This window comes from Rhynchophorus ferrugineus, unplaced genomic scaffold, assembly GCF_030347505.1.
Source record: "Rhynchophorus ferrugineus isolate W39M unplaced genomic scaffold, kcgeb_rfMv2 rfM8, whole genome shotgun sequence".
Taxonomy (NCBI): Eukaryota; Metazoa; Arthropoda; class Insecta; order Coleoptera; family Curculionidae; genus Rhynchophorus; species Rhynchophorus ferrugineus.
This window is the reverse complement of record NW_027472587.1, coordinates 34925149-34938331: the sequence shown is the minus strand read 5'-3', so window position 1 is coordinate 34938331 and position 13183 is coordinate 34925149. Positions and strand designations below refer to the sequence as shown.

The following is a 13183-nucleotide window of genomic DNA, read 5'->3' as shown; positions in this document are numbered from 1 at the left end:
TTTCTGATAGTTCTTTTAAAATTTTGCCAGTAATTAAGTCATAACCAGGAGCTTTTTTAATATTAATCTCTCTCATTATTGTATGTTTAACTTTTTTGACCGTTAATTTCTCGTGCGGTAAATCCATTTGAAATGGCGAATCTAGAAAGCTAGTAATTTTGTTTTCGTCATCTTTATGTAGCTGAGACTGGAAAGGTTTAAAAACATTTTTTAAGTGTTTTGAGAAAATCTCGGCCTTCTCTTTATTGCTTCTCGCCCAATTATTTTCGCTTGTTTTAATAGGTGGGTTATGCTGCTGGGATCTCCTAAGCTTTTTTGTTGCTTTCCACAACGAATAGTCTGTAGCCTCAGTTGATGTCAAGTTTTCTAGGTATTCTTGAATGCCTTGGTTTTGTTCAATTTGGATTAGATTTCTCAGCTCTTTTATGGCCCTATTAAATTTTCTTTTATTCTCTTCAGTCCTTTGCTGTTGCCAATTTCGTCGTAACTTTCTTTTTTCTGCTATCTTTTTCTGTATTGTACATGATATATGTGTATTTTTTCTTGGAAATGTTTCACTGTTGGGAGTCGCGGAATATGCTGCCTCTTGTATATTTTTTGTAAGATTTATTGCTGCTATTTCTATATCCATTTCAGTTTGTAACGGTAAGTTTAGAGAGATATTTTGGTCCAAGTTTTCTCTAAAAAAGTCATATTAATATTATTATATTTCTCCTTAGTTTGTTCTGTTACTGCCTGTATCTCTCTTTCTTGGTAAAACTAGATTTAATCACTGTATTCTCCACAATGCATTTTCCATATCGCATTTTTCAACGCATTTTCTTTGTCTCCTCAATTACGCACATCTCTATATAAATTTTCTACACTCTACAATACGATTTTTTACATTTATCCTATATTAATAGTATACTCACCTTTAGTCACGCTGACCACCTTGTCTTGGTAATTGTCAGCACTGAATCATAATTCCACGTCCAGAAAGCTTCATTCAATCACGGTCATTTTCGGAATCGCCATTCAAATGAACAACTGAGCTGTTAATTTCCCATCAATCTACTAGTTGATCACGATTTCAGCATTTGACAATTTCTTCTTCAGTGTGTCTGGTCGAGCTCTTTCCATGTCGAAGGTGTGTGATCTTAAAGTTTAATGTGGGTTCCGAATCACGGTCCCCAGCATTAAATCTATCGACTGGCGAGTGACCAACTTAGAAATCATCCCAGGAGACATCCGGTCTTACCCAGCCTGGTTACTGGCGTGACTGGGATTTTTGTCAGATTACTGGGATTTTACAGATTACAGTAGATCAGATTACTGAACGTTATGGCCACAGAGTATTATGTCTTGCTCATGTCTTTATCACTGCATATTTAATCCAGTTGAGTTGATGTATTGCAATAGACATTCAGGTCGAGAAGGATATTCAAACCAGAGCTGTTTAGATTTATGGAAAGAGGCATTGTCGAAAATAACACCTTTTGTTTGTTTGAGCTCGATCAGACACATTGAAGTAGAAATTGACAAATGGTAGAATGTTAAGCAGGTTTTTGATAGATTGGGAGCAATCAGCTTAGTTATTGACTTGATTAGCGTTTCTGAAAGTGACAGTGATTGAACAAAACTTAATGAATGTTGATTTATGATTCAATGCTGACAATTACCAAGACAGGGTAATGAAAGAAGAAACAACTAAAGGTCAATAAACAATTAATATACTTTAATTGTAGGAAATTATATTATAAAGTGTGAAGGCTTTATGAGCATGTGTGTTAATGTTCAGAAAATACATAAACATTTGGTTAACATGTATGAGGAAAGAAATAATAACTATTTTGCAGATATGACAAATGCATTAAAGAGAATGCAGTGATTAAATGTAGTTTTATCAAGAAACATGTTTACATATAGTAATATCATAATGACTTTGCAAGGATACATTGCATCGAAGAAGAAACAAGAACTAAGGATAAAAAGTAAATATGCTCTCTAATGAAAGTAAAATACATTACTCAGATATACAATGTTAATTATGTGGATTAGGCCTTCGGGGTATACCACTACATAAAAAAATGCGTCGAGAATCATATCTATACTAGTGTGGAAAAAAGTTCAATGTACATATAATGAAATCACTCTAACCTATAAATTATTGTGGCTGTATAATTAATTGTAGTTTTAGGTTCTTCGATAGTATATGCATTAGACGTACTATAATGTTAAAATAAATTATAATACATAACATTTTTGTTTCATTGTTTTATTTATATTAAAATTTTGTTACATATTAGATCCAAAATGTAGTAAATCTCAGAGATTCTGCGGCAACATTGCGGCGTTTGGACAGATTTGCCGTATCACTACTATTTTGAATAGACTATAACTTTATATATATTAACCTAACATGCCATGTTACTGTCAGGAGTGTGCAACTCCAATGGTAAGTAGTAGGACAAAGCTTTGCTTAGCTCAATCATTGGCGGCGCTGATAACGTGAATTTGATTGGTTAGTTTAAAATAGTTATGTAGAAATCTGTAAGGAAATACTTTGCTTTGATTGGTCTGCCATTTCGTCTGATTACTTTAAGACGTCACATTTATTGGCCAATAGTATTTAAATGAAAATCAAATATAATTTTTAAAATTAATTTATTAAAATAAAGTCCTATACAAATATACATAAGTGTAAATATAAATATATATAAAAAACAATTATGAACTCTATTCTAGGCAAAATTAAAATATCTATAATTTTTATGGGATCTATTAGAGTTCTAACTTATCTTGATATATTGAAGGTAAACTTTAAATCCTTCCCTGTTGATATTGCATTAACTTCATTAAACCAAAAATACAATCACACCTCATAATAACTTAAAATTTGGTCTTGAAAATATTGTGGATTGGAGAGTTGAAACACTACAAATTCATGTGTTTTTTTAAAGATATTTAGATTTTAGAGTATTTAATCTGTGGAACTACTTCATCACAATTTTCTCCGGGAGAATGATGTGAAAAAATTGAAGTGATGATGTGCCCTTTTAAAGATTTCTCGAACATTCTAGGTGAAGGATGCTCCATGACCTCTAATAGATCCAATAAAATTCTTTAAGCAATCCTGGTTAAGATTTGTTAAATAAATGTAGTTATTTGTAAATTTAGACAAAATAGATTTCTTTAAGGTAATAAATCCCCTAGCAATTAAAATTAAATATACAATAGCTCTACAATAAAATTATTAACACTGATTGTTCTAAACAGTTAAAGTATTACAAATATTTTAGGGATATTTTAGCATTAAAAGTAGTATTTATTACTACTAATTATCCAGTTATCTTAATTATTGCCTTCTTGTAAGACTTCTTTATATAGAGACATCACACTGACAGCATACGAACAACTTGGTAGATTAATTGAATTTTATTACCACTAACATCTCCATAAGTAGGTTTTGATTTTCTGTGAACAAACAATATATAAACAGACATGTAGTAGATAGATAATTTTATATGTACCTGATAAAAACAATGTTGGATATGCATTTACCCTAATACCTGTTCGTGAAGAAAGGGTAATTCTAAATTTTTCACTAAAATGTCCGTGACAGATACATGACGTTAATATATTTGCATTTTGGTTTATCCTGGTAACTTACTACTATTTACTTGATCATTTTTGGAAAGGAGCGAGATCATTCTTTGGAAAACGATGTCTAATTTCCGTAGTAGATTTTTACCCCGGTACACTACATCTTTTACCACACTGACGCATTGTCATCAATTTTTATATTATTACTCCATAATAATTAATGTAAAACAGAAAATATGCACAACGTAAAACGAAAATTTCTTGATCTAAACAAAAACACAAAAACCAAAACCTTCAAACAACAAACTAAAAAACGGACGCCCATAGAAAATGCTGACTTCACACAATTTGATCGACCAATCCCGTTCCATATTAGTGGCGGCACCAGGAATTTAAACTAGCCAATCACAATTTGCGATCGCAGCGCTACCGTTGATTGAACTAAACAAAACATTTCCCCAAGGTCGCCTATACTGTAAAATTTCTATTTTTTCTATGGTTACTGTCACATGTGCGCATGTCAAATCAGACATGTGAGTTTTTCTAAATTTATTCGTAACCATAATGTTTCTTACGAGCCTTTTTCGGAAAGCTACGCATTTAAAGAGGTGCTACAGTGATTGTGCAAAACCAGGCGCACATAAAGTAGCCGTAATTGGTGCAGCAGGAGGCATTGGACAACCTTTATCCCTTTTACTGAAGCTGAACCCATCAATTGTTGAGTTGAGACTTCACGATTTAAAAGATGTTCCTGGTAAATAATTTTCTTTGATATAATTTCTTTGGTACGAAAATATTTAAACCCCAGGGGTCGTGGCTGACTTATCGCACATTGAAACAGCGACTAAAGTGGTAGCAGGAGGCAGTGATCTTGGAGCTACACTGAAAGACGTGGACATGATCGTACTAGCGGCAGGATTACCAAGAAAACCTGGAATGAAACGTGAAGATTTATTTAAAACCAATGCACAGATTGTTTATGATGTTACGAAGGTATAAAACTAAATGTGGTTCTTCCAATAAAACAGAGGACGTTGAATATAGCGCCAAAGTCAGTTTGTGAAGAGGTAAAACTCGGAGAGGATTTTTCCTTCTCATTTTCCTAAACAACATTGCTTTGGTTAAAGAGATGCAGAATGCTGTTTGACGCGTCGGTACATGTAACCGAATAAGTATATTTTTTTATTAATCTCTTGGAATGTCAACAATCTACCCATGGGCAATAAGTATTATTGTTTGATTTCCGTTATATAATATGACCATCCTATCATGTAGAAGATCACTTCAGTAAGTGATTTACTGTACAACTTATAATCTAAATCTTATTCTAGATACTATTCTAACTTATTTTGAAGTCTATCCTAACTTATTCTAAAAAAACTGTTCTAGCTTATTCTAGGGATTATTAAATCTTACTCTTTATGTCTATTAATCAGTTCGAATGGTCGTTTTTGTTTGAGCCACTTCACTGTCATAGCGCATATTGAACTGTTTGGCGAGTGCATTAGGATGCACTAATAGTCTTTCAAAGTACTTCGCACTAGCACTTTGAATCACACTCGTTATGGATTCTATGCGGACATCGCGTTGAATCAGTTTGTTGGACACGTAATATGAGGCATTGACAATGACTCGCAACACTTTGTTCTGGAACCTCTGTAGGATATCTACGTTAGATTTGCTAGTAGTACCCCAAAGTTCAATACCATAGGTCCAGATGGGGTTAAGTATTGATTTATACAGCAAAGCCTTGTTATCTAATGATACTTTAGATTTACGCCCTATCAGCCAATATATTTGATATAGTTTAAGCCCAAGCTGTTGTTATGCCAAACGTATAGTGTTGGGTTTTGTCACTATATATTTTTTCCAAGTCAAACGTCGATCAAAATGTATTCCCAGATATTTAACGCTGCCTGATTGCGGAAGTTCATGATTTATTCAATTTTACTGAGGGACATGCTCTTCTGTAAAGGGTAAATGTCACATGGGTAGATTTTGTCTTATTTGTAGACTGATACGCCACGTTTCAACCACAATTCGACTTTGTTAAGATGAAGTTGGATGTCTTTTGTGGCTGATATTGGATCCTCGTGTGATGATAAAGCCGCTGTATCATCAGCAGCAAGTTAGTAAAAACAGTGAGAAATTTCTTCGATATAAACAAAATATAACACAATTATTTCTGATAAAACTCTTAGTCTGGAAATTATGCATAGAAAACTTAGATATATGTAGCTCCTTGAAGGATGTCAATCATCCCTTTATACACTTTTAGGAAACAGGATTTATATGGTGTAAAATAGCTCACGAAGAAGTCTGATGGAAATTTAAAATATTGCTTTTAAGGGATGCCATTTTAAAAGCATTTAATAAAGTTAAGGAATATGTATTCTTTCAATTTATGTATCCAGATGAGACATTGAATTTTTAAATCAACAACAATATTTTTAAACAAAGTTAGTAAAAACAGTGAGTAATTTCTTCGATATATACAAAATTTAACACAATTATTTAGGATAAAACTCTTAGTCTGGAATTCATGCATAGAAAACTTAGATATATGTAGCTCCTTGAAGGATGTCAATCATACCTTCATACACTTTTAGGAAACAGGATTTATATGGTGTAAAATAACCCACGAAGAAGTCTGATCGAAATTTAGTATTGATTTTTAAGGAATGCCATTTTAAAAAGTATAATAAAATTAAGGTATAGATGATATTTTAAAACAATAACAATATTTGTAAACAAAGTTAGAATAATGTTGGGTTTTATTAGTGTTTTGTGCATGGTGGAAACAGGCATGATTTTATATCTGGAGCTTAGTTGGTGTTTATAGTCATTCGGTTTATATATATATATATATATATATATATATATATATATATATATATATATATATATACCAATTGTTATCATCTACAAAATTACTATGCCTACGTTATTTTTCTTAGAGAAAGATCCGGATTATATGACTTTCAAAATACCCTAGCAGGTTGTTAAAAGATTACATCTACATGATTTAATCTACAGTCTCTAATATACAATTTTACTAATCTAATTTATGAAAAACGTATTTGAATGTTCTTGTTTCGCATGTTTGCTCACCTGTTTGATTGTACTGGTCCTTCTTGTTTGTCGAACTACACATACACCTTGGATATACATTGACACATTGCTCTCTATGTATATGTACCTACATAGTACAACACGTTAACTACCACCGTTGTTTAGTTGCGAAATTTACAACCTCTTGTCGAAACCGATAAAGAAATATTTTCTTTCTATGTCCAGTTAAAATAAAGCCAAAACATTTATATGGAAATATTTTATCGGTTAGAAGATACAGATATTAATTTGATATACTAAGCTATCGATTATACCGTTCATACACTGATGTGGAGGTATTAATCTGAGTTTACCAGTCTCTAGTCAACTTCGAATTTTTCTACAGCCTTAAGCAAAGATATAACATTCTCCGTAACAAATGTGTCATCGGCAAATATCGCAAGTACTGTTCCATTTGTTGTTGGGATATCGGTAGTGTAGACCAGATACAGGCGTAGTCCCACGACATTATCCTGGAAAACTTCAACCGAAATAGGTTAAAATGCTGATAATTATCCTTCATACGAGATTATAAGTTTTCGATCGAACATATTTCAATCGGTAACAATTTGGTTATGTTAGAGATTAGTCCCAAATGGCATCAAAAACTCATGAGGTTATTTTTCATTTAAAACATCAAAACTACCACTTTTAAATCATTTAAAGCAAGATATCAGTGTGGCCATAAGTTTCTAAAATTATTTGCTATATGTAGATCTCTTGAAATAAAACGATAAAAGTAATGTAAATTTGAGCGTTTGTATGCACTGAGTAAATATTATATTCATAGCTGTTACTTTATGTAAAGAACTTACGACATAATAACGTCCTAATGATGCCGCATCAAATTTATGTATTGGTTTATACTGACTCTGTCATAACAACATAAAGAAATAAATAACATAGCTAAAAAAATATGATGCTATAAATTATTTTAACATTATTGTACATCTAATAAATGTATTACTGAAGGTCTCAAACTACAGTTAATTAAACAACCACAAATGTGTTTGTAAGTTCGTGTTTTATTATATTTACATTGTACTTTTTCCCTCACCACCTCTGAGTTAGAGTTCTATCCACTTTATATATGTTGTTTTATCCCCTAACCCTCAAAAGTTGCCTGTATAAATTTGACAGCTGTCGGATCAATAGTTTGTGAATTATAGCATTTTGAGTGAAGCAACTTTCAATAAAAACAACCAAAAATAAAAAGGAATTTCGCGTGTTGATAAAATATTCCTTTTTGAAGGGAGAAAATAAAGTTGAAGCAAAAACTTAGCTTAATGCCGAGTTTCCGGACACTGTCCCAGGAAAATAAATCATCAAGTATTGGTATGCTAAGTTTAGACGTGGTGAAATGAGCACCGAACACGGTGAACGTAGTGGACGCCCAAAAGAGGTTGTTACCGAAGAAAACATTTTAAAAATCCACAAAATAATTTTGAATGACCGTAAATTGAAATTGGATGAAATAGCAGACGCTCTAAAGATATCAACTGAACGTGTACATCATATCATTCACGAATATTTGGGTATGAGAAAGTTATGTGCAAAGTGGGTGCCACGCGAGTTCAATTTTGACCAAAAACAACGACCAGTTGATGATTCGGTATTTGCAGTATTTGAAGATGATCAGGCATAATAAACCCGATTTTTTGAGTTGATATGTGACAATTAATAAAACATGGCTCCATCATTTTATTCCGAAATCCAATCATCCGAGTGGTGTACACACGATGAACCCGCTCCAAAGGGTGGGAAAACGCAATAGTCGGCTGGCAAAGTTATGGCGTCTGTATTTTGGGATGCGCAGAGAATAATTTTCACTGACTCGCTATAATCAATGTATCACCCTTGAAAAGAATTATGTTGAGTAAAAAAATAGTTTTGCCAAAAAATGTGTTATACTATGGCCGGGGACTTTCAATTTGTCAATTGACCTGTTATGCACATACATCTTTCATATTCTACAATATGATTTTCTACATTTATCCTGTTTTAATAATATGCTTATCTTAACTTTGTCTGCTCTTATCAGTATTGAGCCCATAAGCCCACAATAAAACTACATTCAGTTACTGCCATTTTCACTATCGTAATTACTGTACAATTTATTTACCAAACTGTTAATTTCTAATTTATCGAACACTTTTTCATGATTCCATCGTTGGTCAATTTATTTTGCCATGTGTCTGATGGAGTTTATCCAGACCGAAGGTATTATTGTAGACAATGCTTCTTTCTACAGTATGTCTTTTTCTCGGGCTTATTTCTGCAATGAATTCAATTACCTAAAACATAAACATTTGATATATATTTTGCTGAGTGACTTTGAACACTAACTGAGCTCCACCAATAAAGCCATGCATATTTCTAACATGAACAATAATATATCTGCAATGCATTATAAAAAAATACTTCGACTAACAAAATCTATATTTTAGTCTCCTTCTGCGTTTTTTGTAAATATTGCCTCGCTGCATTTTCCGATATATATCAAGCCTTCGACAAGGCTTTTATTCCATACGCACATTCAACTACCGAAATCATGCCTCATAGACATTTTTTGTCAAACAGGGTGACGAATACACTGACCTACACCCAATATATTCGGGTGTCCCGAAGGGCAGTGCTCTTAGTCCACTGTTATATCTATTATATACAGCTGACCTACTGACCTCAAGAAACATTAGTATTATTTATATATGACGCTGTCGATACAGTAGTTTTATCATCACAAAAGAATCCAATATCAGCTACAAGAAACCTCCAACTTCATCTTAATAAAGTCGAAATGTGTTTGAAAATATGGCGTATCAAAGCAATTGAGACAAAATCTACCAATATAACATTCACCCTTTGTAGAAGAACATGGAAAAAACATGTAGTGAGAAATCGCAAACAGCTTGGGCTTAAACTAAACCAAATGTATTGGCTGATCTGACTGATTCAGCCCGATATCCCATTAGAACCCATAACGAGTGTGATTCGGAGTGCGAATTACTCTGTAAGTCTATCTATTATTACATTCCAATGCACTCGCCAAACAGTTAAATGTATGCGATGAAAGTGAAGGGTATAGGCTCAAATGCAAACTATCATAGGAACTGATTAATAGACACATAGTGTGAAATATAATAATCTCTACAATAAGTTAGGATATACTTTAGAATAAGCTAGAATACTACTACAATAAGACGTAGATTATAACTGTACAGTAGATCACTTCTTGAATCGATCTTCTACATGTCAGAATAGTTATATTCTATAACTGAAATCATATAATAATACTTATTGTCCACGCAGATTGTTGAAGTTCTAAGAGATTAATAAAAAAATTAGACTTTTTTGCCAAGAGTGTTCCAATGTTTCATTTTAGAATATCCCTGTCTCATCTAGATACATAAATTGAAATAAAAAATCATCCTGGTTTTCTTTACATCATTCAAATGTTATTTTCTAAAAGTGCATAAAGGGATGGCTTACATCGCGGAATATCCCTAAATTCTCTCTAGACTAACAGTTTTCTCTGAAATAATTGTATGAAATTATGTTTATATCGAAAAAAATACTAACTTTTATAAACTGATTAGGTTACATGCTCTCACATTCATGCTTTTTTAATTAGAATAATGCTAATTAATAATATGAGAGGGAAATATCAGTTCCGAATTTAAAACGAATTTGACTTTTTTACAAACTGAATTTTTCACTACAATCGACGTCACTTATGAAGTACATCGTCTGTTTCATTGAAGGAACTATATACATTTTTTTTCGTAGAGCATGACGAAAGCTGCACCGAACGCATATCTCATAATCATAACGAACCCTTTAAATTCGATGATCCCACTGGCCTGCGAGGTATTAAAAGAAGCCAATAAATTAAATGCTCGAAAAGTTTTCGGATGCTCCACCCTGGATTCGGTCAGAGCGGCCACTTTCGTCGGTGAGGCGATATGCAAAGATCCGAAAACAGTGGACGTGCCCATAATTGGTGGTCATTCCGGAAATACCATTATCCCCCTAATCTCCAGGTTAATTCAGTTTTAGCAATAATCGCTTACAGATCTTTATATATACATTTATGGTTACTTATTGTCCTAATTGGTTCTTAATTAATACAATTAGAAAATCTCGCATTTAAAACGTGATGCAAAAGTCCTGCTACCATTTTTATTTTTCACACAATTTCCACTGAGAGGCAATAATAGAACGATTATTTTCAATAAATATTGTCACAGTTTCTGCTCGTTGTCCTGGCATATATTTTTCTATAATAAAATTTGCACGTCTAGAAGAATGGTTCTCAGTTAGATACTGTTGCACGGAATTTAATGCGATTTTTAAAAACTGATTTGAAAATTTTCCTGTACAAAATTCAGTTAGTCTAAAAATTGCTACCGAGAGATCCTGATCAACGATAATGAGCGATGAAGTAATTTCTTTTCTTAGTGACCACGTAAATAAACGCAACAGTCGGTTTTGGGGAACACAGAATCCTCAATTCATTCAGAAAACATCAATGCATCCACTAAAAACAGGTCTATTCATACTAGAAACATGACTGGTCCCTATTTTTTTGAAAATGACCAAGGTGTTGCAGTTACTGTTGCTGCTGAACGATACCAAGACATGATTCGAAATTTTCTTGTATGTGAATGAGCCCCAAACGATTCAACATCTTAAAGACAATATTCGTCACGAAATTGAAGAAATTCAGCCTCAGATGTTGCAGGATGTCATGAAAAATGCCTTAAAAAAGCCGAAAGTTTCATAGCGAGTCGCGGTCACCATTTAGCCGATATAATTTTTTACTTATAACGAAAGAAAATGTAAAGACCAAATAAACTTTTCATAAAAACCAAACCAACTTATATTTTCTTTGAGCAAAGTTATAGGCAATCAAAATGGTAGCGTTACTTTAACCCCACGTTGTATGAAAATGTTAATAGACAAGATACTTGACAATTTAATGTACAGTACAAGAGCTCTACTTTCGAGCAATATTTGCTAAGAACGTACTGCAAATTGTATGTTCAAATGTATTTTGAAGCCATAAGATTTTGAAACACTTACTAACTACAAAATGCATCAGAGTCCGGTTTTTCAAATACTAATTAAAAGTATATTACACAGAAGTTGATAATTGAATAACAAATACCACCTATGTATATACATAATGTATATACATGTATTTTAATTACAAGTTATTCAATTACTGTCAAACCCTTGTTAAAATTCAACTATATTAATCAAGATACATTCCTAAGTATGTTAAGAATAATACAATGACTCCAGTGCTCCTCTAATTTTTTATTCCATTATCATATTTGCTCTCAAAATAAGCGTTAAATTTGGCACTCACTTCCTCATTTGACTCGAACCTCCTTCTGCAGACATCTGCTAATAATCAGTAGATTCTAGAGGACAAATCTTGACTACACGGCTGTTTTTTTTTTTAAACAAAGAAGCTGTTTGATAAAAACCACTATATTAAACTAATATTTTTTTATTTCTAGATCAAATCCTCCAGCATGCTTGGAAGGTGACGATTTACAGAAAATGATAAAGAAAATACAAGAAGCCGGCACCGAAGTAGTCAAGGCGAAAGCTGGAAAGGGCTCCTGCACCTTAGCCATGGCCTACGCGGCGTCAAGACTGATTTTCTCCATCCTTAGGGCTGCCGATGGTGAAAAGGAGATCGTCGAATCTGCTTATGTTAAGAGCGACGTAATGCCGGAGGTAAAATATCTAGCTTCGCCGTTGTTGCTGGGGAAATGCGGCATTGAAAAGAACTTTGGGCTGGGAAAAGTGGACGAATGCGAAAAGAAGATGTTCTGCGAGGCGATGGAAATACTAAAAAAGGATATCGAGATAGGTGAAAAGTTTGCGAAGGCTAAGATTTGCGAGTCCCAGAAGAACTCGAAAAAGTAAACATATATTTGTTTTTATATTTTAACCTTTCTGTGATTAAAATTATTATTTGTCTCATTTCAGTTTCTTAATTGTGACTAAGTATTTAATGACACAAGTTTATAAATTCAGGTTAACTTTCGGACCCGAACAGATAAGAACAATTCTTAACGTTATTTGATGTCCTGATCATTACTCTTCAATCCCTGTGTCAAGATTGGTTCTAGTGGCAGTACTGCGATCTTATAACGATTCATATCATTTAACGACGTTAAATTAAGCATCATTTGGAACATGTTTTTGTGCTTCGACTGTGCTTCAGACCGTGTGAAAATGCGGAGACAACGTTACAATATCGATTCAAAATGTTTTTGGTATGTTTTTGATGTTATATGGTTGGTAAAAGTGGAAAAATCATAACAAATGCACTCCAAAATGACAAGCCATGGATACCGAAATTGTTTTGCAGCTCGTGCAAAGGATGTGCAGAAATTATCACTTGGTGAAAATACATACTTTTTACTTTCTATGTCAACGTTATGGAGAGAAAAGAAAATCATACAAATGA

General features: G+C 33.0%; 1 protein-coding gene across 1 annotated transcript; it reads left to right on the top strand.

Moving 5' to 3' along the window:
* The first annotated feature begins 4077 nt into the window (after positions 1 to 4077).
* On the top strand, positions 4078 to 12682 carry LOC143201149 (malate dehydrogenase, mitochondrial-like). Its single transcript, XM_076412039.1, has 4 exons — positions 4078 to 4339; positions 4394 to 4578; positions 10483 to 10736; positions 12222 to 12682. The coding sequence occupies exons 1-4, from the start codon at positions 4150 to 4152 to the stop codon at positions 12634 to 12636; spliced, it is 1044 nt and encodes a 347-aa protein (XP_076268154.1). The 5' UTR covers positions 4078 to 4149; the 3' UTR covers positions 12637 to 12682.
* Positions 12683 to 13183: the final 501 nt, after the last annotated feature.